The sequence below is a fragment of the Pteropus medius genome, unplaced genomic scaffold (assembly GCF_902729225.1).
Source record: "Pteropus medius unplaced genomic scaffold, Ma_sr-lr_union100, whole genome shotgun sequence".
Classification (NCBI taxonomy): domain Eukaryota; kingdom Metazoa; phylum Chordata; class Mammalia; order Chiroptera; family Pteropodidae; genus Pteropus; species Pteropus medius.
The window spans coordinates 12,767,073-12,788,210 of record NW_024353517.1 but is presented as its reverse complement, the minus strand read 5'-3'; the positions used below and the strand labels follow the sequence as shown (position 1 = coordinate 12,788,210).

At 33.9% G+C, this 21,138-nt stretch overlaps 1 protein-coding gene across 1 annotated transcript in view; it reads right to left on the bottom strand.

Annotated features, from left to right (window-relative positions):
- Positions 1–8,909: 8,909 nt before the first annotated feature.
- OSBPL11 (oxysterol binding protein like 11) overlaps positions 8,910–21,138 on the bottom strand; it is a 75,926-nt gene continuing 63,697 nt past the window's right edge. The window contains exons 11-13 of the mRNA XM_039850792.1: positions 19,664–19,843; positions 13,450–13,603; positions 8,910–10,587 (exon numbers count right to left, since the gene is read on the bottom strand). Coding sequence (XP_039706726.1) covers positions 10,522–10,587; positions 13,450–13,603; positions 19,664–19,843 — 400 coding nt within the window. The 3' untranslated portion in view covers positions 8,910–10,521. The remainder of the gene's footprint in view (positions 10,588–13,449; positions 13,604–19,663; positions 19,844–21,138) is intronic.

The following is a 21,138-nucleotide window of genomic DNA, read 5'->3' as shown; positions in this document are numbered from 1 at the left end:
TAGTTACTTATAAGGGAATACCCATAAGACTGGCAGCTGATTTCTCAAAAGAAACTATGCAGGACAGAAGGGCTTGGCTAAAAATATTGGACAGGATGAAGGCCCAGGATATACAACGAAGAATAATTTATCCAGCAAAGCTATCATTTAGAGTTGGACAGATAAAGAGCTTCCCAGACAAAAATAAGCTAAAGGAATTTATCACCACCAAGCCACTATTACAGGAAATGTTGGAGGGACTTCTTTAAAAAGAAAAAACATGTATCAAAAACAGAAATAAAGAATGGTAACAACTACATACCTATCAATAAGTACCTTAAATGGAAAAAAATTAAGTGCTCCCACCAAAAGACAGAGTAGTTGAAAGGATAAGATAACAAGACGCCTACATATGAAAAGGAAGGGGATGGAAAAAGATATTGCTTTGATGGACCTAGAAGGTATTTAAGTCAGACAGAGAAAGATAAACACTGTATGATTTCACTTATATGCGGAACCTAGGGAATAAAAAGAACAAACTAATCAAAAACAGACTCACAAATATAGTGGACAATTTGGTGTTGGACAGAGGGAAGGGAGATTTGGGGGGATGGGATAATGGTGTAAAGGGCTAAAGAAGTACAAATTAGTAGCTGATGGGTGGTCACGGGGATGGGGAGCATGGCATAGGGAATGTAGTTAGCATTAATACGTTGGCTAGGTGGAGGTTTGGGGAGAGATTGTGCTATTAGGGGATCGTTTTATGAACTATATAGATGTCTAATCAATGTACTGTATACCTGAAACTAACTAACTAACTAACTAACTAACTAACTAACTAACTAAATAAATAAATAAATAAATAAAATTTTTAAAAGGAAATTCAACCTGTAAAGCATTAGGAGAAACACCAGCAAGACATTATAATATTTGCTGGAAATAAAAACACGCTTTGCTGCAGTCTTTAAAAAATAAAGTTTAGCAAATAATATTAACTAAGTTATACAGGACAAGTCTCTTGTTTGGGCCACAAAACCCATATTCAGCTGTATAATTTCAATTCACCTCCACTTTTTAAGTTCACTTAAAATGTTTGAAAAATTAATACATGTACGTGGCATAGAAATTAAGTGGTATGAACAGGTATACAATAAAAAGTAAGTTGGCCTTCAATTTCTAAACTTGAGTCCTTTGTTTTCCCACCCTTGAGTCAACCACTGTACAATTTTTCCAGAAATGAAGTCATTTGTTTTCAAAAATGTTTCAGCCTAGTATCTGGGCTGCACAGTGTAAAAGAAGCTACATACAATGCAGACTAATATCTAGAGCTCAGCAGAACAGGTCTAAAGGAAATAAGTATAGCTTCCCTCCAAGCTCACCTAAGAAGAAAATTTAAAGTTTCAAATGTTTACAAGAAATATATCTAATTTTAACAGTGAATCTGATTAAAATGATAAAAAGCTAAAATGTCCTTGTTAGCCAGAACTTATAGCCAAGAGCTTGCCCAAGGTTGTGGAGTAAAGACCAAACCTAAGGTTTCTGACTCCCTACTTAAGTGCTCATTCTTTAACTGCAGTGAGCGTGTTTCTGAAAAACAGAAGGACAGTTGGAAATTAAGTGTTATAACAATTATTAATGCAAATATAAATCTTAAGTGGCCTCTGCTTTTAAATATCCAAGGGAACACAGATACCTTAGCTCTGAGTTATGCTTAATATAACAAAAGATCTTAATATAACAAAAATATAAAAGCCATTTTTCAAAGAGTACTTTCTGTATTATTCCATTTTATGAAGTCCAGAACAAGCAAAACTAGTATCCTATGATAGAACTAAGAATGGATGCCTCTAGGTGGGTGGGAGATTTGACTACAAAGGGACCTGAGAGAACTTTCTGGGTTAAGGGAAAGGTTTAATATCTTGATTTGATATGGATGTTACATGAATACTTAAAATTGTCAAAACTCACTGAATTGTCCACTTAAGTACATTTTATTGCTAATATATTATACATCAATTAAAGGGAATTTGAATAAAATCAAATTCATTTCAAAGTCAAGTGAAAGTTGCTCACTCTGAGTTGCACTCTTTGGCCTTGTAAAGAGCCACCTAATTGTATATTTTTGTCTTTTGAATATGTTTGTGCTTGCCTGAGTGATTCACCAATGATCTACCAAGGGAAGGAAAGGGTGCAATAAATTTGCAGACTTGGAACAAACATCTTTGTGTCATTTCTTTAGCATGTCTGGGTTTTCCAGGAAATCAAGCTTTCAACAGTGATCTACCCACTCATAATGGGCCATGCTAATAACATATATTTGAGTGATGATTTGCAGTTTTTCCATCCATCACTTTGTTGAACCTCAAAACACTTTACAAGGCAGGTAAGACAAGTATTATTATTCATATTACAGTTTGAAAAAGTAGGGTTCAGAAAAGTTAAATAGTTTGCTCAAGATCCCATAAGTATTATGGATAGAGCTAAAAAAAATCTCAATTCAAGTTCAAGGAATTTGAAATTATACATCTAGAATTTTTTTCACTGTCATATTTCAGAAAAATCCAGCTCTCTCAGAGTGAGAGCTAAGTTTAGAGAAGGACAATGCTGGATAACACTAAGAATTCCAGAACACCATGTAACTCAACGTCATAATGCAGGGTCAAAACCAGGGTTAGGCAAGCGAGGCATTTAAGGAGCAGTTAAGAAGGTACTCTTTCGGGTTCTGACACGTGCCAGTCATGGTTGTTAGCGTTACTCTGTTATTACCAATTTAAATATAAAGAAAGTGAGTCTTAGAGCTGGGTTAGATGACTTCAGTTTCACAGATAGTAAATGGCGAAACCAGTAAATAAGAAGGGGACTTCAGGTTTCAAATTATGCTCACCCCACTCTTTTATAACAGCTTTGTGCTTTAGCCATGGGAGTTATTAAGACCTAGAGATTTCTAATTGATTATATGCTAAATAAACAATTGACCCAATGGCTTCCAAATTAGGGAGTGCATATTTAGGCAACAATAACCATCCAACAATTCCTGCTTAAAAACTCCCAGCAAAGTAGGAATTGAAGGGAACTTCCTGAAACTGATAAAGAGCTTCTATGATAAAACTACAGCTACTTAATGGCAAAACATTGTTTTGCGCTAAGATCAGGAACAAGGTGAGGATATCTGCTCTCTCTGCTTCTATTTCATTTTGTACTGAAGGTTCTAACCAATTGAATAAAGCAATAAAAAGAAATAAGGTATTCAGATTGGAAAGGAAGACTAATATTATTTATTCACAGATGACAACATCTATATGGAAAATTATAAGGAATTTACAGAACTTCCAGAGTTAATAAATGAGTTGAGCAAGGCTGCAGGACACAAAAGATACAAGATCAATAAACAAAAGTAAATTGTACTTTTTGTACATATTAGCAACAAACAGTATGAAACTGAAAATGTTTAAGAATGTCATTTATCACATCAAAAATATGAAACACAGATATAAAGCTGATATAAAATGTGTAAACATGTATATTACGAACTACAAAATATTGCTGAAATTAAACAAGACTGAAATAAATGAAGAGATATACTGTGTTAATGGCTGAGAAGACTCAATATTGGTAAGATGTCATTCTCCCCAAAATGATCTATGGCTTCAATGAAATCACAATAAAATCCCAGGAGGCTTTGTCAAAACTGACAAGCTTGTCCTAAAATTTATATGGAAATGAAAGGATCTAGATAGCAAAAACAACCTTGAAAAAAGAAGAACAAAGCTGGAAGACTTACACTATCTGACTTTAAAATTTATTATGAAGCTACAGTAATCAAGACAGTGTAGTGTTGTCATAAAGACAGATGAATAGATCATTGTAACAATAGAGTCCATAGTAGACCTGTACATTTATGATCACTTGATTTTTAGACAAAGCGGTAAAGGCAATTCAATAGACAAAAGGTAGTTTGGTTTTTTAAAAAACAAATAGTGCCAAAAATAATTGGGTATCTATATGCAAAAAGCCCCAAAACCAAAAAAACTTCAATACATAATTTGTAGCACATTCAATAAAATAACTCAAAATGGATTATATACCTAAATGTGGGAGCTAAAACTATAAAACTTCTAAGATAAAATATAGGAGAAAAATATTTGTGACCTTGGGTTAGGAAAGATCTTAGATATGACACCAAAAGCATGATCCATAAAAAAAAATTTTGATAAATTGGACTTCTTCAAAATTAAGAACTTCTGCTATTCAAAAGACACTGTTAAAAGAATGAAAAGAGAAGCCACGGACTGGAGAAATTATTTACAAACCAAATGCAGAAGGCTTGTACCCATAATATATAAAGAAATCTCAAACTTCAGTAAGAAAACAAGCAAATTAAAATATAGGCAAAAGATTTGAACAGACATTTCACCAAAGATATACAGATGGCATATATGCACACAAAAAGATAGATGTTCTACATCACTAATCATTAGGGGTATACAAATTAACACTATAACATGCTACCATGACACACCTATTAGAACAGCAAAAATTAAGAAGACTGTCCATACCAAGCGCTGCCAACAATGTGAAGCACCTAGAACTCTCATGCGCTGCTAATGGGAATGTACAATGGCATAAGCATTTCAGAAAACTCGCAGTTTCTTAAAAAGCTAGAAATATACACTTACCATTCCACTCCGAGGTATTTACCCAAGATAAATGAAAGCGTATGGCCAAAGACTTGGAAAAGAATGTTCCTATCAGCTTAATTTGTAAGAGCCCAAAACTGAAAATAACCCAAATGTCCATCAACCAGTGAATAGATAAACAAATTGTGGTATAATCCAAACAATGGATTGATATTCAGCAATAAAAAGGAATGAACTACTGATAAAACAATATAAATAAATAGCAAAAATAATTGTTGAGTGAAATAAGCCAGATCGCCTCCAAGATAGATCATACTGTTTGATTCCATTTATATAAAATTCTACAAAATGTAAATTGATCTATGATATAGAATGGTGGTAGAGTGGATTGAATGGTAGCTTCCAAAAAGATAAGTCCACATCCCAATTCCTAGAACCTGTGAATGGTACTTTACTTGAGAAAAGGGTCTTTGCAGATATAATTAAGGATCTTGAGATGAGGAGATCATCCTGGATTATCTAGGTGGGCCTTAAATCTAATGTCAAGTGTCTTTGTAAAAGGAAGGCAGAGATTCAAAACAGAAAGAAGAAAAGGCCCACAGAAGAGGAGGAGGCACTGTGACCACAGAGGCAGAGATTGGAGTAATTGGCCACAGTCAAAGAATGCCAAAAAGATACTAGAAGCTGGATACAGAAAAGAATGAACTCTCTTCTTGATCTTCTAAAGATTGTGGCCCTGCTGACATCTTTATTTCAGACTTCTGGCTTCCAGAACTGTGAGAGAATAAATTTCTGTTGTTTTAAGTCACTGAGCTTGTGGTAATTGTTATAGCAGCCTCAGTACACCAATACAAGAGGTTCCCTGGAAATGAAACAGGAGTGGAGAGAGGGAAAGGCGGGAGAGATTACAAAGGGGCAAGAGCAAACTCTTGAGAATATTTTCATTATCATAATTGTGATGTTTCATGAGTGTAGATATATGTTGAAACTTATAAAATTGTATACTTAACAATGTGTAGTTTAAGTCCATTACACATTAACAAAGCTATTAAAAAAGGAACACATAATGAGTCTAAAACAAGATTCCGTTTGCAATATTCTGGCCTTTTCCAAGTAGTCCACATAACATTGATACATGGTGTATTTTCGGAAAATTGATCACAAGATGAAACCTCGCCATATGAAGAACAGCTGAATAACCTCAGAATATTAAAATTGGGAGAACTTATATTCAAAGATATGAAGTATTGCAATGTCAAAGAAGAAACATTCTTATGTTATATAAACTTCATTAGAATTGAGACCAATGATATCAGTTATAGTGAGACAGATTGGGGTTCAAAAAACTTTCTAAAGTCAGGGCTGTCCACAGAAAACACAGCTGTGGGAGGAACTAGTTCATGGGAGCCCATTTGTCTAGACATTGTTGAGCAGAAACCTCTTTGATTCTTTCTTCTGTTGGATCCTGTTTTTCTTGACTCCTTATCTTTTCCAATTCCTGCTTTCCTCCCTCCTATGTTTTCCTGGAGCATGTACGTTAATAGCTTCCAAAAAATGCTGGGATAAAATTTTAATTTTGCATATCCGTTACCCTGGCTGGGGATAAAATTCCAGGCAAAATTGGACGTACTGCTCTTTTGCGTTTAGCTTTCACTGATGTTATTGAGAAGGCTGATGCCATTATGATTTTAGAATCTTCTCTTTATCTTTAGGGTTATAAAATTTCACAATGACGTGCTTTGATTTGGGATTCTATTTTTTCTATGTTGTGCAGTGTACTCATGGTATTTTCAATCACATTCACATCATTCAGTTTTGGGAAATTTTCTTATGTACATATTCATATTTTTAAATATTGTCCCTTTCATTGGTTTTCTCTTGGATAAAACTCTTAGGCAGCCTGGATTGCTCCTCTAATTTTTGTATTTCTTTCCTATTGTCCATCTTTTGTCCTTTTCGTCCACTTATTGAGCGCTCTTATCTTCTAGAACTTCTACTAAATGTTTCATTTGAACTATCACGCTTTTAATTTCCAAGACCTGCTCTTGTTCTCTAAATAGTACATTAGTAAAATACATTTTGTTCATGTTTCATAGAAATAAGATCATCTCATCTGCCCAAAGGTTTTTCTGGTTATTTCCCCCATTTCCCAAATTATCTGCTTCTTCAAATTTTTTTTTCCTGTTTTGATCTTTTTATTAGTGTTGGAAACTTTACCCAAATGTCTTCTGATCCTTAGCTACTAAAATGAGATGTAATGTATTGTCTATACGGTGTGTTGGTGGGAGGCTAGAGGGTTGGTTATGTTAGAGGGAGCAGCTGCCTTGGCTTTACTGTAATTAACAGGGTTGTCAGCTGAGACATTTTTGTTGCTGGAACCTCCAAAGATATCTGCAGGGCTTTTTTCTGGAGTTATTGTCCCCCCGAAAAACTTTTAATCTCGTCCGAGGGAATAAGACTGACTGCCAATATTTGGGGTATGGCATAGGGGAGGGGACTGGAAGGTCTTAGTTTTAAGTACGTAGACTTTAATTTGCTACCTAAGTTCATCGATTTATTTGCTTCTGAATTGGGAAACTCTCTGGCAATCTCTCCAGTCTCTTGTAGAGTGGCACAAGCATCAGTCACCTGGCTGCATTGTTTAGGGCTTCTTACACAGACTTTGATCAAAACCCCTTGATTTCAACTTATTGCTCAACTCTGCCTCCACAGTATCCAGGTACCATCATGCCTTTCTAGGGTTTGGAAAGACCAATAGCCTTGAGGCCTTGTTAATATCCCACCCTCAGGAATTTAGGTTTTTTCCCTCACCTAAGTGTGTAAGGATAGGCATAGTATTTGCCACATCAGAGTCCAATGCACCATCTAGCCCCAAAGAATGCTTAACAGATATTTGTTGAATGAATGCAAGTCTAGCTAAGTGACTCAAAGTAAGCACTAAACTTTCTGAGCAATTTCTTCACCTGTAAAGTTTCAACAGCCATCCCTGACTTTTTAATCTCACAGGGTTGTTGTGAACATCAAGTGAAAACATTTTGCAATATGTAAGAATTTCTTGGGCAGATTGGTTTTTGGACCACGTAGGGATTTTATGACATGAGAATATATATTTTATTAGAATTTTCATTTTTCATGTCTGAGTTTTTTGTGTTTTTTTAATTCTCATCTGGTAGGATCATCTTCTCTTCTCTTTCCTACCATCTCTAGTGAATCACCACTCAGCTTCCAGTCACTGCAGTAGCTAAAAAGAATCCCCCCAAAGTATAGATTCAGGAGTAGTCATACTAATTTGCCTTTCTCTGGGGGAACACGTTGAATAGATGTTAGTTAGCCTTCATCTCAAGGTAATATTTTTACCAGTCTTATCTAATTAATAAATCCTTTAAGATTTCATCTGTAGAAGCTGCTTCATCAAGTACCAGATATTTATAATGAGAATAGGGTATACGTGCTAGAATTATGGAATGAGAGATTCAATACTTTTATTCTTTTTCTTATTATTTTGGTGACAAGTAGGCATTAGAAGTGATGGTCACAACTTGTAGAGTTCAGAGAATCAATGTACGGATGCCATATCTCACCCAATACACAATCTAAAATTTACCTTTCAGGGCTTAAAAACTATCTATTCAAAATGCAAGTAATTGGAACATAATTATGGGGCTTAAATATAAATGTTTGACAGAAAGTATAGGGTGGTGTCATGAACATGGCACCAGATACACGGCCAGAATATTCTTTTTGTCACTTCTCGTCTTGAACTTCTTAACACACAATTCTTAGCCAGAAGGAAAGTGTACATTTAAAACTTTGGCCCCAAACAAACAGATACACATTTGCAGCAATTGCTACAAAGACTCTTCACAACCACCCCCCCCTCCCCGGCCAAATATTAACAAGGTGTAGGTTAAACAAACAAACAAATTAATAGAAAAGGCCTCTGGCTTCTGTCAGGTAGATAAGCTGCAGCTTCTGGATGCAGATATTCTTCTTCCTTGCTCTCTGGGTCCTGCTTGTGGGAGAGCGGTGGGATGTCAAGAAGAGAGGGACAAAGTAAAACAATTACCCTCAAGTAGTATTTCACGCCTGTCAAAGAGTTCAATCCAATAACCTGGGGAGATTACTCATAAATGTATTATTCTTCATAAGAATTTTTAAACTCTTATTTATTCTTTAAGAGATTCCTGAAGATAAGGATTTAAAGAATATCAATGCCTCTTAAATGAACAGGGCAGTAACTCTATTAAAATATAAACTTTCTATTTCTCTCCATTCATAAAACAGACAAAGGCATCATGTTCTCTAGTTTTATTATTTTTCAATCTTCCAACACATGAACTATAACTCACTTTGAAATTTTTTCAGTGCATTTCACAGCAAAAATGAACAAGAAAATCATTAAAATGGTTATACATAAACCAATTGTTTTCTTACAATTTACAATTTGTTGAAAAAAATTATTGTTTTGCTGTTTTCGTCCTATGAACCCCTTCGACGAATTTATCAGAGCACAAAGCTTAAATTTCTTATGATGATGCAATCAATACAGCCACCTACAATGGCTGATGAATAACAGGTATATGTTATACACACTGATTGGAAGACCACATCAGAAGAAACAGAATAAGGCACCACTCTTGGAAAATTAAGGTACTTATAGTAACAAATTTGAGCGCCATAAGTAGGTGCTCAATAAATACTCAAATGAATGATGAAAACCATAATTAGCACTATTCTTTGAGTTGTCAGAAATTCTTTAACCTCAATAAAATACTTATTTAAAAAAAGATTTGTACCTGAATACAACTTCCTGATACCTTTTTATTTCATACTCTTTCTTCAGCATTTGAGTTTCCTTGGAAAGAAAATAAAAACATACTATACATGTCCCCAGTCGTATACATAACTTCTGAATTACTGACAAATATGAATAGTTGTTTTAAATTTTGAGTGAACAGAGGTAAGATAAGCATACTCATCCAGAGGGATAATACATAATACTGGATATTAACCTACAAGTGAAAAAAGATAAGGAAAAAAGTAACAGTTTTATTTAATATTTGCTATGTTCTTTAATGCCTCAGTTCTTGAGAAAGGCCAAAATCTCATATTGACATGAACACATTTAAAAAACTGTCTCTCAAGTGTAATATTTAATAAAACTAGGTACTGAAAAATGTTCTGAAATTTTTCAAGTCAATGCTGTTTTCAAGTATATTAAAATGTTCAGAAGAAAAAAATTCTTCATGGTTATAATTCGAATCAATTTATAAATATATTTTTTAAAAGAGAGTTCCAACAGAGGTGGAAAATGGATAAGATCCTCAGACACAGGCACACAGTCTCTCTGAAGGAATAGAATGCCTTGTTACTGCAACCTGGCTGATTTTTTTTTTTTTAACACTGATTTCAGGCACAATGGCTGAATCCACTTCTGCGTCATCTTCCTCCTTCTCTTGGTTTGTTTATAAGAGTAGTGAATACTTCAGTTACTGAGAGAAAGCAAAGCACAGACTCTGAAAGAGACTTCACTTTTCACTATAATCAAAATCAGTGAGTTCTCACTGTTGTGTTCATATCTGTTGACCCCCATGCAAAAATAGGGGATTCAAATTTAGCTTTAGGAGACAGAACTGGATAAAAGACTAATCATCTGACAAGTCAGGTCAAAGGTTTTAAGATGATATTGCTCACATCACATGAACAGGTTGGTGAGAGGTCCATAGTGCTTCTTGGACACTTTGGTCTTGCTGCAGTTCTATAGTGCCCTAATAGGTACATTCGTGTTTAGCTAGTCTGTAGTCTGTAGTCAGGAAGCAGGTCATTCAGTGCAATGACTCCATTCTGGGAGGGTTTAGGGTAAACAGAGAAGAATTTCATTTGGTCGAGTCTTAGATAGTGTGTGTCACTCTGCTGGTTGTGTTGTTGGAATTATTTTCCAAAGGGGTTTGTGATAAACCCAGCCATCTCCCTGAAACAAGTAGAAGAAAAATTAAAGAACTATTCCTCTAATGTTTTCAGAATCAGTGACCAAAACTAGAAGCAACGCTTTCATTGAAATGGAATTCTATTCTCACATTTAAAAGCAGAAGTTTTTCAAGCAGAGACTCATGGACATGGACAACAGACTAATAGTTACCAGAGGGTAGGGAGGGAGGAGAATAGGGAGGAGGCAGATGGGGTTAAAGGGGTCATATATGTGGTGACAGAAAGAAATATAACTATGGGTGGTGAACATACAATGCAATGTATATATATGCCTTACTGTTGAATTGTACACCTGAAACTTATTGGATTTTGTTAACCAATGTCACCATAATAAATAATAAAAAAAGAAAAAGATATTCTTATCTAACCACATTACAGAATGCTAGTTTTAGAAGTTAAGACATGCTACCTGATCATCCGCCTTATTTCACAGATGAAGAAACTGAGGCTCTGAGAAGTGAAATGAGTTGCCCAACTTCAGAGAAAAAGGAGCAGACTCTTTTCAGAGCACTTTCCATATACTTACCCACACTTCACAGATGAGGAACTGCAATTAGTTAGAAGTGGTAAATAAACTACCCAAGGTAAGAGCTGGGGCTCAAACAGCACATCTGACTCCAATATGGTTTACTATACTATACAAATCTTCCTGCTGCATATATATACAACTTAAGAAATGTTAAACATTCACGTAAGAGGATATAACCAATAGATCCTGGTGGACATGTATAATAACAAAAGTAAAGAAATGGAAGACCTAATATGTTAAATGTCAGTGAGAAATAATCAGAAAAAGGTGGATATAATTAAATGATACTAGAAACACTTTAAATTCATCTATACCTTTTCAGGCTGCTCTATCCTCCTCTTTTTATACCAACTGACTCTACTCCTCCATCTAAGATCAACTCCTAACTGGTCTGTAATCAGTCTGAGAGCAATAATGAAAATACAAAACAAGTAGAAGAGCCCTTGTTACCCCTAGCAATATTTATGAACATCTACTAAGCACTCTGTTTAGGACCACAGTGGAGACAAAATCGACTTTTCAATAACATATTCTTCTTAGCAAAGAGCCGTAGATAATGGCAATAGCTCCAAATTTGTTATGAACTTTGTGGTACCAACCAGCTACAACTAGCTGCCATCCTCATCAGCCTCACTTGTACTCCACGGAGCCTCTTAGACGTGATGGCATACATCATGATCCAGTCGCACACAGGATGCAACTTGGTTGCTCCATGGGCTTGAGGAATTAATATATGACACACATCTAACCCATCTGCTATACCCCTGTGCCATGGCACAACATTTGGAAACCCTACTTATATTTTACCACCCAAAGGGGCCCAAATCTGAGTCAGCATTTCCAATCGACCCTTCAGTCAGGTAGTTACTTAAGATCACCTCAGTTGAAAGAAATTCACTATTTTATTAGACAATCACCGTATCTTGCCATCACTTTTGGACTTTGTCCATCCAGTATTGCAAAGTGTGATAAAAAATTAAGTGACAGGCTCTTAATAATGTCAAATAAAAAATAAATGAGAAGTAGCAAGTTTACAAGTCATGTTAGTAGCAAGAATCAGGGTGCCTCTCTTTTAAAATCCCATTGGTTGCACCTTTTCCTCATTATAGCTCCCTTCTTTTAAGCCTACATTGTTTATTTTTAATGATTTACAGAAGTCCTCCCTTAGAAATTTTCCCCTCTGGAATCTACTTCTGGTATATCTGCTTTCTTAATGAGCTTGAAATGAAAAAAATCTAAGGTTATCAATAGTAATTAAAAAGGTGTATTTTTTTGCACAAAAATGCAGAGATATAAAGCAGTTTTCCTTATGTCTATCCATGAAAACAGTTGGTAATTTGTATCAGATACCCAAAGATTAGAAAAAGGAAAGTAATAAAATTACTATAATAAATTTTGGGTTTTTTAAGAATAATAACTCTGCAAAAATCGCATTCAAATTACTTTTTCCAGAGTCTATCCTGATGGACCAATATTAAAATTCAAAAGGTTTCCTAACACTTGGCAATCGACAAATCTCTTCTTGCTATCAGATATGGTTCATTATTTACCTTTCTGAGTTCTACCAGAAAGTAATGAAACAAAAAACAAAAAAACAAAAATCTTTAATTTAGAAAACTTCAGAAATCATTTAGTGCAACTGAAAACCAGTGCATTAAACTCTTCTACATAAGCCACAGTCTTTTATATAGGTCTAGCGATGGGAAACACATCACTATAAGATGTACTCTGTTTTACTGGATGTTTTTTATTGTTATACAATGCCTTCTTATGTTAAACTCAAAATGTACTTTTTGGTAGTTAGGGCTTAGCTCAAGTTTGCTATTAGAACTGATTTAAAAAGTTCTAAGTGATAAGCCTTAAGAAAGTTATAATGAATGGCCCGTTTTCTGTTTTTCAGGCTAAACACCCCTATTTCATTCTTTTTTCCTTAAATGTTGCAAAGATGCTAGTCACTTCACTATCCTTTGTGTAGCCAGTTAAGTTTCTCATGTCTCCCTTAAAATGCGGTTTCTGGAAGCAAACAGAATTTCAGTGTGGTACAAAAGGCAATAAAATTGTAAATTGCATAGTCTATTATTATGATACAAGATTTTGTTAGCATTTTCATTTGTGGCCAATTAAATCCCTAAATCTATTTCATTTGAATTGCTGGTTAACTATTGACAAATTATGAAAAGTTCATTAAAAAGCTCAGGATTAAGCTAGAGTATTTTCAGAAAGGGAGATGCATAAGTGGTAACAATTTAAGAAAACCTAGTACGCTGAAGTTCTAAGTAGATAATGAGTTTTGGTCTGAAGGCAGGTAGGCCATACCTCTTTAATAAAATATTTGGTTTTCCAGGGTGTGCCTGTTTCAGTACGATGCCTTTCTTCAGTCCTCTGGCGTTCTTCTAGGGTACGTTTATGCTCTGTGGCCTTATCAATTTCAGATTCCCTCAGAGCGTCTGTCACATTTTTCCACAATCGCCTGAAACAGGAAAACCACACATTTTTACAAACATTCTTCAAAAAAAGATAAATAAAACTGATACTCTCAAAATTAACAGTCATTTTTAAAAATTACATTTCCTAAATCAGATCTGTAATTTCATGCCAGAGTTAGTTACAAGAACACTGACGCTATATTGCATGTTAATGTCCAAGATGCTACTGCTTCTACTTCTTTTTCAATTAAAAATAATTTATATTTTCAATTTATAAAACTAAGATTTTTATTTTTAAGAAACTTAAGAAATACTAAACAAAAAGATTTTTAAAAGATTTTAAAAGATATTAACAAAATATTTTTAAGCTGAAATACAATAGAAACCACTTCTGCTGCTGGACATGATGAAATAACAGGCACCAGATTTACCCTCCTTCCTTTAATCAACTAGGAAACGAGATCAAAAGTAATGAAACAATGATTTTCAGATATTGAGCAAAAGGCAGCACAGGACAGCGAACCCTGAGAGTAGAGAAAGAACTCCAACTCACTGGGCTAGAGAGAGTTTACAAGTACAGCATAGGGAAGAGAGAAGCTCAACAAACTCCAAGCAAAAGAAAACTGTCAAGACAGTTCTTTGGGGAAAGTAGTCTATAGTCTGTTCAACAAGTGGTATTGGGGCAACTGGATATCCATACGCAAAAAGTCGACCTTAGACCCTTACCTCACAATAAAACTTTTACAAGAAGATACAAGAGAAAATCTTTGGGATTTTGGGTTATGCAAAGATTTCTTAGATGCAACACCAAAACCATAATCCATAAAAGAAATCATTGCTATGTCACCTCATCAAAATTAAAAACTTTACTGAAAAAAAAAAAAAATTAAAAAAATTAAAAGACGAGCAATAGACTAAGAGAAAATATTTGAGAAACACATATCCGATAAAGGATTTATATCCAGAATTTACAAAGAACTCTATAACACAATAAGATAAACAATTCAATTTATAAAAATGGGTGAAAAGATATAAGCACACATCTCACCAGAGAAGATAAACAAATGACTAGCACATGAAAACATGCTCAATATCAATAGTCATTAGGGAAATAAAAATTAAAATCACAATGAGATACTATTTTAAACCAACTAGATAGGTATATTAAATAAGACAGTAACAGATGTTGATGAGAATGTGGAGAATTGGAACCCTCATAAATTGCTGTTAGGAAATGTAAAATGGTGCAGCCATTTTGGAAAATAGTTCAGCAGTTTTTTTGAAAAGTTAGATATAAAACTACCACACAAACCAGCAATTTCACTCCTAGTATTTACCCAAATGAAAACATGTCCACACAAAGATATGCATGAGGATATTCATAGCACTATTAATCATCTTAGTTCAAAATTGGAAATGTCCATCAAGTGGTAAATGGAAGACACAATGTGGTATTATACAATGGAATTATATGAAACTTAGAGGAAAATATATAACATTGTACAGCAATAAAATGGAATGACCTACTGATGCATGCTATATATCATGGATGAACTTCAACAACATGCTAAGTGAAAAATGCTAGGCACAGGAGATCCCATTTTGTATAATCCCATTTATCTGAAATATCCAGAGAAGGTCCATTTATAGAGACAGCATGCAGTTTCTCTGAGACTGGGGGTAGGATTGGGGATTAACTGTAAATGAGCACGAGGGATCTTATGGGAAGATGAAAAGATTCTAAAACTGATTTATGGTGATGACTGCACCACTCAGGAAACAGGTGAATTTTATGATAAGTAAAATATATCTCAATAAAGTTATTTTTTAAGTGGCAATTTGATATCAAAATAAAATTCAAAGCAAGAACTATGACCAGGGATAAAGAAGATCATTTCGTAATAATCAAGGATCAATGCATGAAGATATACAATCCTAAACATGTATGCCCCTTATAACCGAACCTCAAATAACATAAAAGTAAAAACTTTTAGAACTACAAAGAGAAATATTCAATTATAATTAGTAATTTCAGTAACTGATTTCAATAACTGATCTCTGCTGATAGAACAGGTACTCAGAAAATCAGCAAAGATATAGAGGACTAGAAAAATACTATCAACCCACTTGACCTAATTGACATTTATAGAATTACTCTCACCAAACATCAACAGGATATACATTCTTGTCAAGTGCACATGAAACATTTACCAAGACATAATTTACCAAGGCCACAAAACAAATTTCAATAAATTTAAAGGACTGAAACCATACAAAATACATTCTTTGATCAAATGAAATTAAATAAGAAATGAATAATGGGCAGATAGCTGGAAAATCTCCAAATATTTGGAAATTAAACAACACATTACTAAATAACTTCATGAGTCAAAAAAAATCACAAGGGAAATTAAAAAATAAATATCAAAAGTTCAAAAGTTGCAGGACAAAGATAAGGCAGACTTAAAGGAAAATACACAGCATTAAACGTTTATATTAAGAAAGAAAAAAAATTAACAACCTAAACCGGGAGTCAAACTATGGTCCACTGCCCATTTTGTTAATAAATTTTTATTTTAATATAGCAACATCAATCACTACTTTTGTACTACAATGGCAGAGTTGAGTAGTTGTGGTACAGGCTATCTGGTCCATCAAGCCTAAGATATTTACTCTCTGGCTTTTTACAAAAGAAGTTTGCTGATCCTTGACCTAAATTTTCATTTTTAAGAAAGCAGAAAAAAGAACAGCAAATGATGCACAAAGTAAGCAGAACAAAGAAAATTAAAACAATAAGAACAGAAATCAATGAGAAAGAACAGAAGTATAGACAAAAAAATCAATGAAACTAGTTCTTTGAGTAAAATTAATAAACATTTAATCATATCAATCAGGAAAAGAAGTTATTACCAATATAAGGAAAGAGTGTGGTGACATCACCACAAATCCTACACACAGTATAAGGGAATATTATGAACTATACGCTAAGAAATTTGGCAATTTTATGAAACAGACCAGTTCTTTGAAAGACACAAACTACCAAAGTTCACTCAAGAAAAAATAGATAACCTCAACAGCCCTAAGTACTAAAGATATTGAAGTTGTTTGTAGTTAAAGACTTTCCCCAAAGAAAACAATAGATGGATATTCCTATGAACACAGACATAAAAATTTCTTAATAAATTTTTATGATAATTTGGTGTCTCTTAACTACCTTGTTTAATAATAGCCAGATTCTTATTATCTGCTTCTACATTTAATCTGTTGTGACATATTTAGTTAAAATACATAAAGAAAATATGGCCTCACACAATATATAGTTGGAAAAGGGAAGAATATTTTAATAGATTTTCAAATAATTCAATTCTTTGATACAGTATCAAAACTCAGTAAGTGGTAGTTTTTGAAATTTAGATGCAATGTGGAAACTGAAAAATGTCAATGAATTTTTCACACTCTGCTACATGGAAATCTACTGGTCTAATTTGCATCTTGAATAGAATTTTCATCCATGCATAATTCTGCAATATCATGCATTGATCATTTGAAACATGATCTTACAGATTTTGACATTTTATTATGTAATATTTAAAAAGCACACTCTTTAATATCGCCACCAATTTCATCAGAAAACTCTGCTTGGGAAGTTTTCGAGCTCACTGTGGCAGATACAAGATACAAAATTTTGATTTGCCTTGAAGCTCAATTTTTTTTGCAGTTCTATTGACATACAGCACTGTGTAAGTTTAAAGCGTATGGCACAGTGACTTGACTTACATTGCGATTACCATAATAAGTTTAATTAACTTCCATTTCATATAGATACAAAAAAAATTTTTTTCCCTTGTGATAAGAACTTTTAGGATCTATTCTCTTAACAACTTTCAAAATATACCGTATAAGTGTTAACTACAGTCATCATGGATTACATCACATCCCCAGGACTTATTTATCACATAACTGGAAGTTTAAACCTATGACCTCCTCCACCCAATTCTCTCACTCCCAACCCCTGCCTCTGGTTACCACAAATCTGACCTATTTTTCTATGAGGTTCTTTTTCTTATATGAAAATTTTTCAATTGAGGTATAATTGACATATAATGCTATATTGGTTTCACATGTACAACATAATGATTCAATATCTGTATTTACTGTAAAATGATCACAATAAGTCTAGTTAACGTCAATCATCATACATAGATGCAAAAAATTTTGTTCTGGACAGGAGGACTTTTAAGATCTACTCTTAGCACTTTCAAATATGCAATACAGTATTATTAACTATAGTCACCACACTGTACGTTACATCCCCATGACTTATTTCATAACTGAAAGTTTGTACTTTTTGACTCACTTCACCCATTTCGCCCACCCCCTAAAGCCTGCTTCCAGGATCACCAACCTGTTTTCTGTATCTATCAGTTTGATTTTTTTTTGTTTATTTTGTTCTAGATTCCACATATAAATGAGATCATCCAGAATTTGTCTTTGTCTGACTTACTTCACTTAGCATAATGCCTGAAAAGCCCATCCCTATTGTAGCATGATTTTACTCTTCTTTATGGCTGAATAATATTCCCACATGCATGCGTGCATGTGTACACCATAACTTCTTTATATGTATTTATCTGTCAATGGACACTTGAGTTATTTTCATTTAAATTTTATTATTAGCAAAAAATATTAATTGTTTTCCTTGAAATGCCATTTTCATGTCAATCGTTTATAAGAAAAATCTAGTATTTAAATTAGAACAGCTATAGTTTGTCAATCATTCTTTTAAGTAAAAATGGTATTTTATGAAAAGAGTAATTTGCTTCTAACTCAAAAAACTGCACAAATGCTTTTCCTTCAGATAACTACTGTACTTCAGTATCTAGCACAAGTGCTTTATGCCTACTCCCAATTTGTCATGCAGAATATTCAAAAACTTTTTTTTTTAAGACATTTAAAAAGAAACTAGCATTTTAAAAATTGCAAGCACATGGCAGTGAAGAATACAATAACTACTTATACAACTTGGTGTCACTGTCTTGATACGTGCTAAGGCCCAACAGTGCTACCCACCATTGCTTTTGTACCACCAAAGCAAGTATCGACAGTGAAAATGGCAAATAACAGCTCAGCAATATTACAAAAAAGTTTTGAAATTGTACATCCCCTGAAAAGATCTAGGATCTCAGAGAACCTCTCCTTCAGGATGAATCCCTAAAAAAGAAAATTTTTTAATCACTATTGTTTAATCTTTGATCCAACTTGAGTCTTTGGCTAATGGGCATTTAATCTCTTTACTCATCTAGTTATAAACTGGTTCCATTTAAGTGATCAAGATATTTAATAATCCCTTGTATTTCCTTTATCTTTTTAAAAACTGATACAGTAATACTTCCACATGATAAAAAATTTCAACAGTTCAAAAGGGCAGTCTGGAAAAGTAAGTCTCTTTCCAATCCCAGACCCCTATATACCTTTCCAGAAGCAACCACTGTGACCGCATTTTGGAGACTGTAACTTAATTAACACATATAGATCCACTTCACTTTCAAAGGCCTATGACATATATTGCCAAAATACCTTCTAGGAAGGTTGTTCCAGTTTATCTTCTAATCAACAATATGAAAATGACTATTTGCTCGTACTTTTTCCCCAAAGAGGTATGATTTTTAAAACTAATTTGTCTTATTCTTATTTCTTTGAATTCTAATTACTCTGAACATTTTTTTCATTTTCTTAATGGGCATTTTTTTTCCTATTTTTGTGAACTACCTCTTTATGTCTTTTGCCCATTTTTCTATTGGGCAAATAATGTTAATGTGTAAGAGTTTCTATGATAAGGATATAATCCTTTATTAAATGTTAATATTTTTGCCCAGTTTATAAAAGTTTGATTTTTACTAAAATGTGACTGTGTGTCATATAATGTCATAGTTGGTAAGGGGGTGTTAAAAGCATCAGATCAGACCAAACCTTTTCAATTTCCAGGTGAGAAAGCTAATACAAATTGGTTAAGTGATTTGCCAAAGGTTGCAAGTTAGTGAAAAAGATTAGATTAAGATCCAGAGTTCCTGACTCTTTCCTAGATGGATGCATGGATGACATACCTGGATTCAAATGGATCCTGCTTCTCCAGAGGTCTTACTCTTTTTTTCGTCACTGCCAGTTTAGTCAAGTCCACATTCTTTGTCTCTCCATTGCTGTAAGTGAACTCAAGAACACTATTCCATTCCCCTTGGACTCTGCATGCCACAGTGTTGAGGTTGTGCTTTACTTCACCTGTAACCCTAGAAGCAAGTAGAAAATAAGATATGTTCTAATAAGTGATATTGGGCTAATTAAGATTCTGAAACCCAAGAAAGTACTTTGTGAATTGTTTATATTAGTTATACAGCTCATTTCAATTTGCCAGTGCCAAAGTCAGACTTTTGGTAAATCTAGGTTAGCTTCCTAGATAATTTTTTCAAATAATATCAACTTTAATCTTTAAAAAGAACACTGGGAATCAAAGTAGAGACTTATTACCATAAATGATTATGAAATGTGATCTTTAAAATGCGTGCTGCAAACAAAACTATTATAACATTAAAACTAAATAGAAACACAAAAAACAGTAACATTTATTTTTTATCATAGTTGAAAAATGTTATAATATCACAATCTAACTTTTTAAACAAACTAGTCTTATCTATTTAAAAGTTCGGAGTCCTTGTATTTGAAGTTCTGGCTATATCAATTCTATATAAATTCGCATTTTAAATTAAGCTTAATTTTAAATTAAATATAGAAACCAGACAAATCAGTAAGAGGTAAAAAAAAAATAGAAAAGATACTTCAAAAAATTTTTAACTCTTGACAAAACGGTAAAATTAAAAGAGCACTGGTACACAAAAAATGTTATCAACACAGAATTCAGAGAGAACTCAACCACGACTGTTGTTGAAAATTTAATGAAGAGTTATCTGACTGGTTTATTAACAGACAGGATGCAGCTCAAATGAATGCTGGAACAGGAACAGGTCTAATTATTTTTAATGAAGCATTTTATAGTCACTGAAGGACACAAATAACAACAGGGTTAAATTAGACAGACATTCAGAACTCAGAAAGTAGTGGGTAAAAGTTAGGGTCTAATCAGTGTGCCAGAGATTATGGTTTATCTGGATTCACAAGGGAATCCAGAGGACCAAAGCCCACAGGCAACAGCTCAGGGACCCTAAGAAACATTTTTCAGGTATAAGCCAAGGGCCTGGACGTCGAAAGGACATAGTTGAATTCAGTGAGTCCGTAGTTTTTAATCAGGAAATGTCAACAGTGTACAAACTCAGAGTTCAAGGCAGAGGCATAGCAGCCAATAAACAAAGGATCTATGAACCAGATCTTAAAGATTAAGGTGTATAAAGGTTTGGAATCTAGGAGCAAACCAAACATTTAGAATAAAAAATTAGGGATAATTGTAGCTCAGTGGACCCAAAGAACACCAGGACTACAAGTCCCCTTGATTACAGCAAGGGTGGGAACTCTGGGTTATACTTCAAAGCATCTGAACTTAAATAAGTTCACTGCTAAGGGCTTTTGCCTG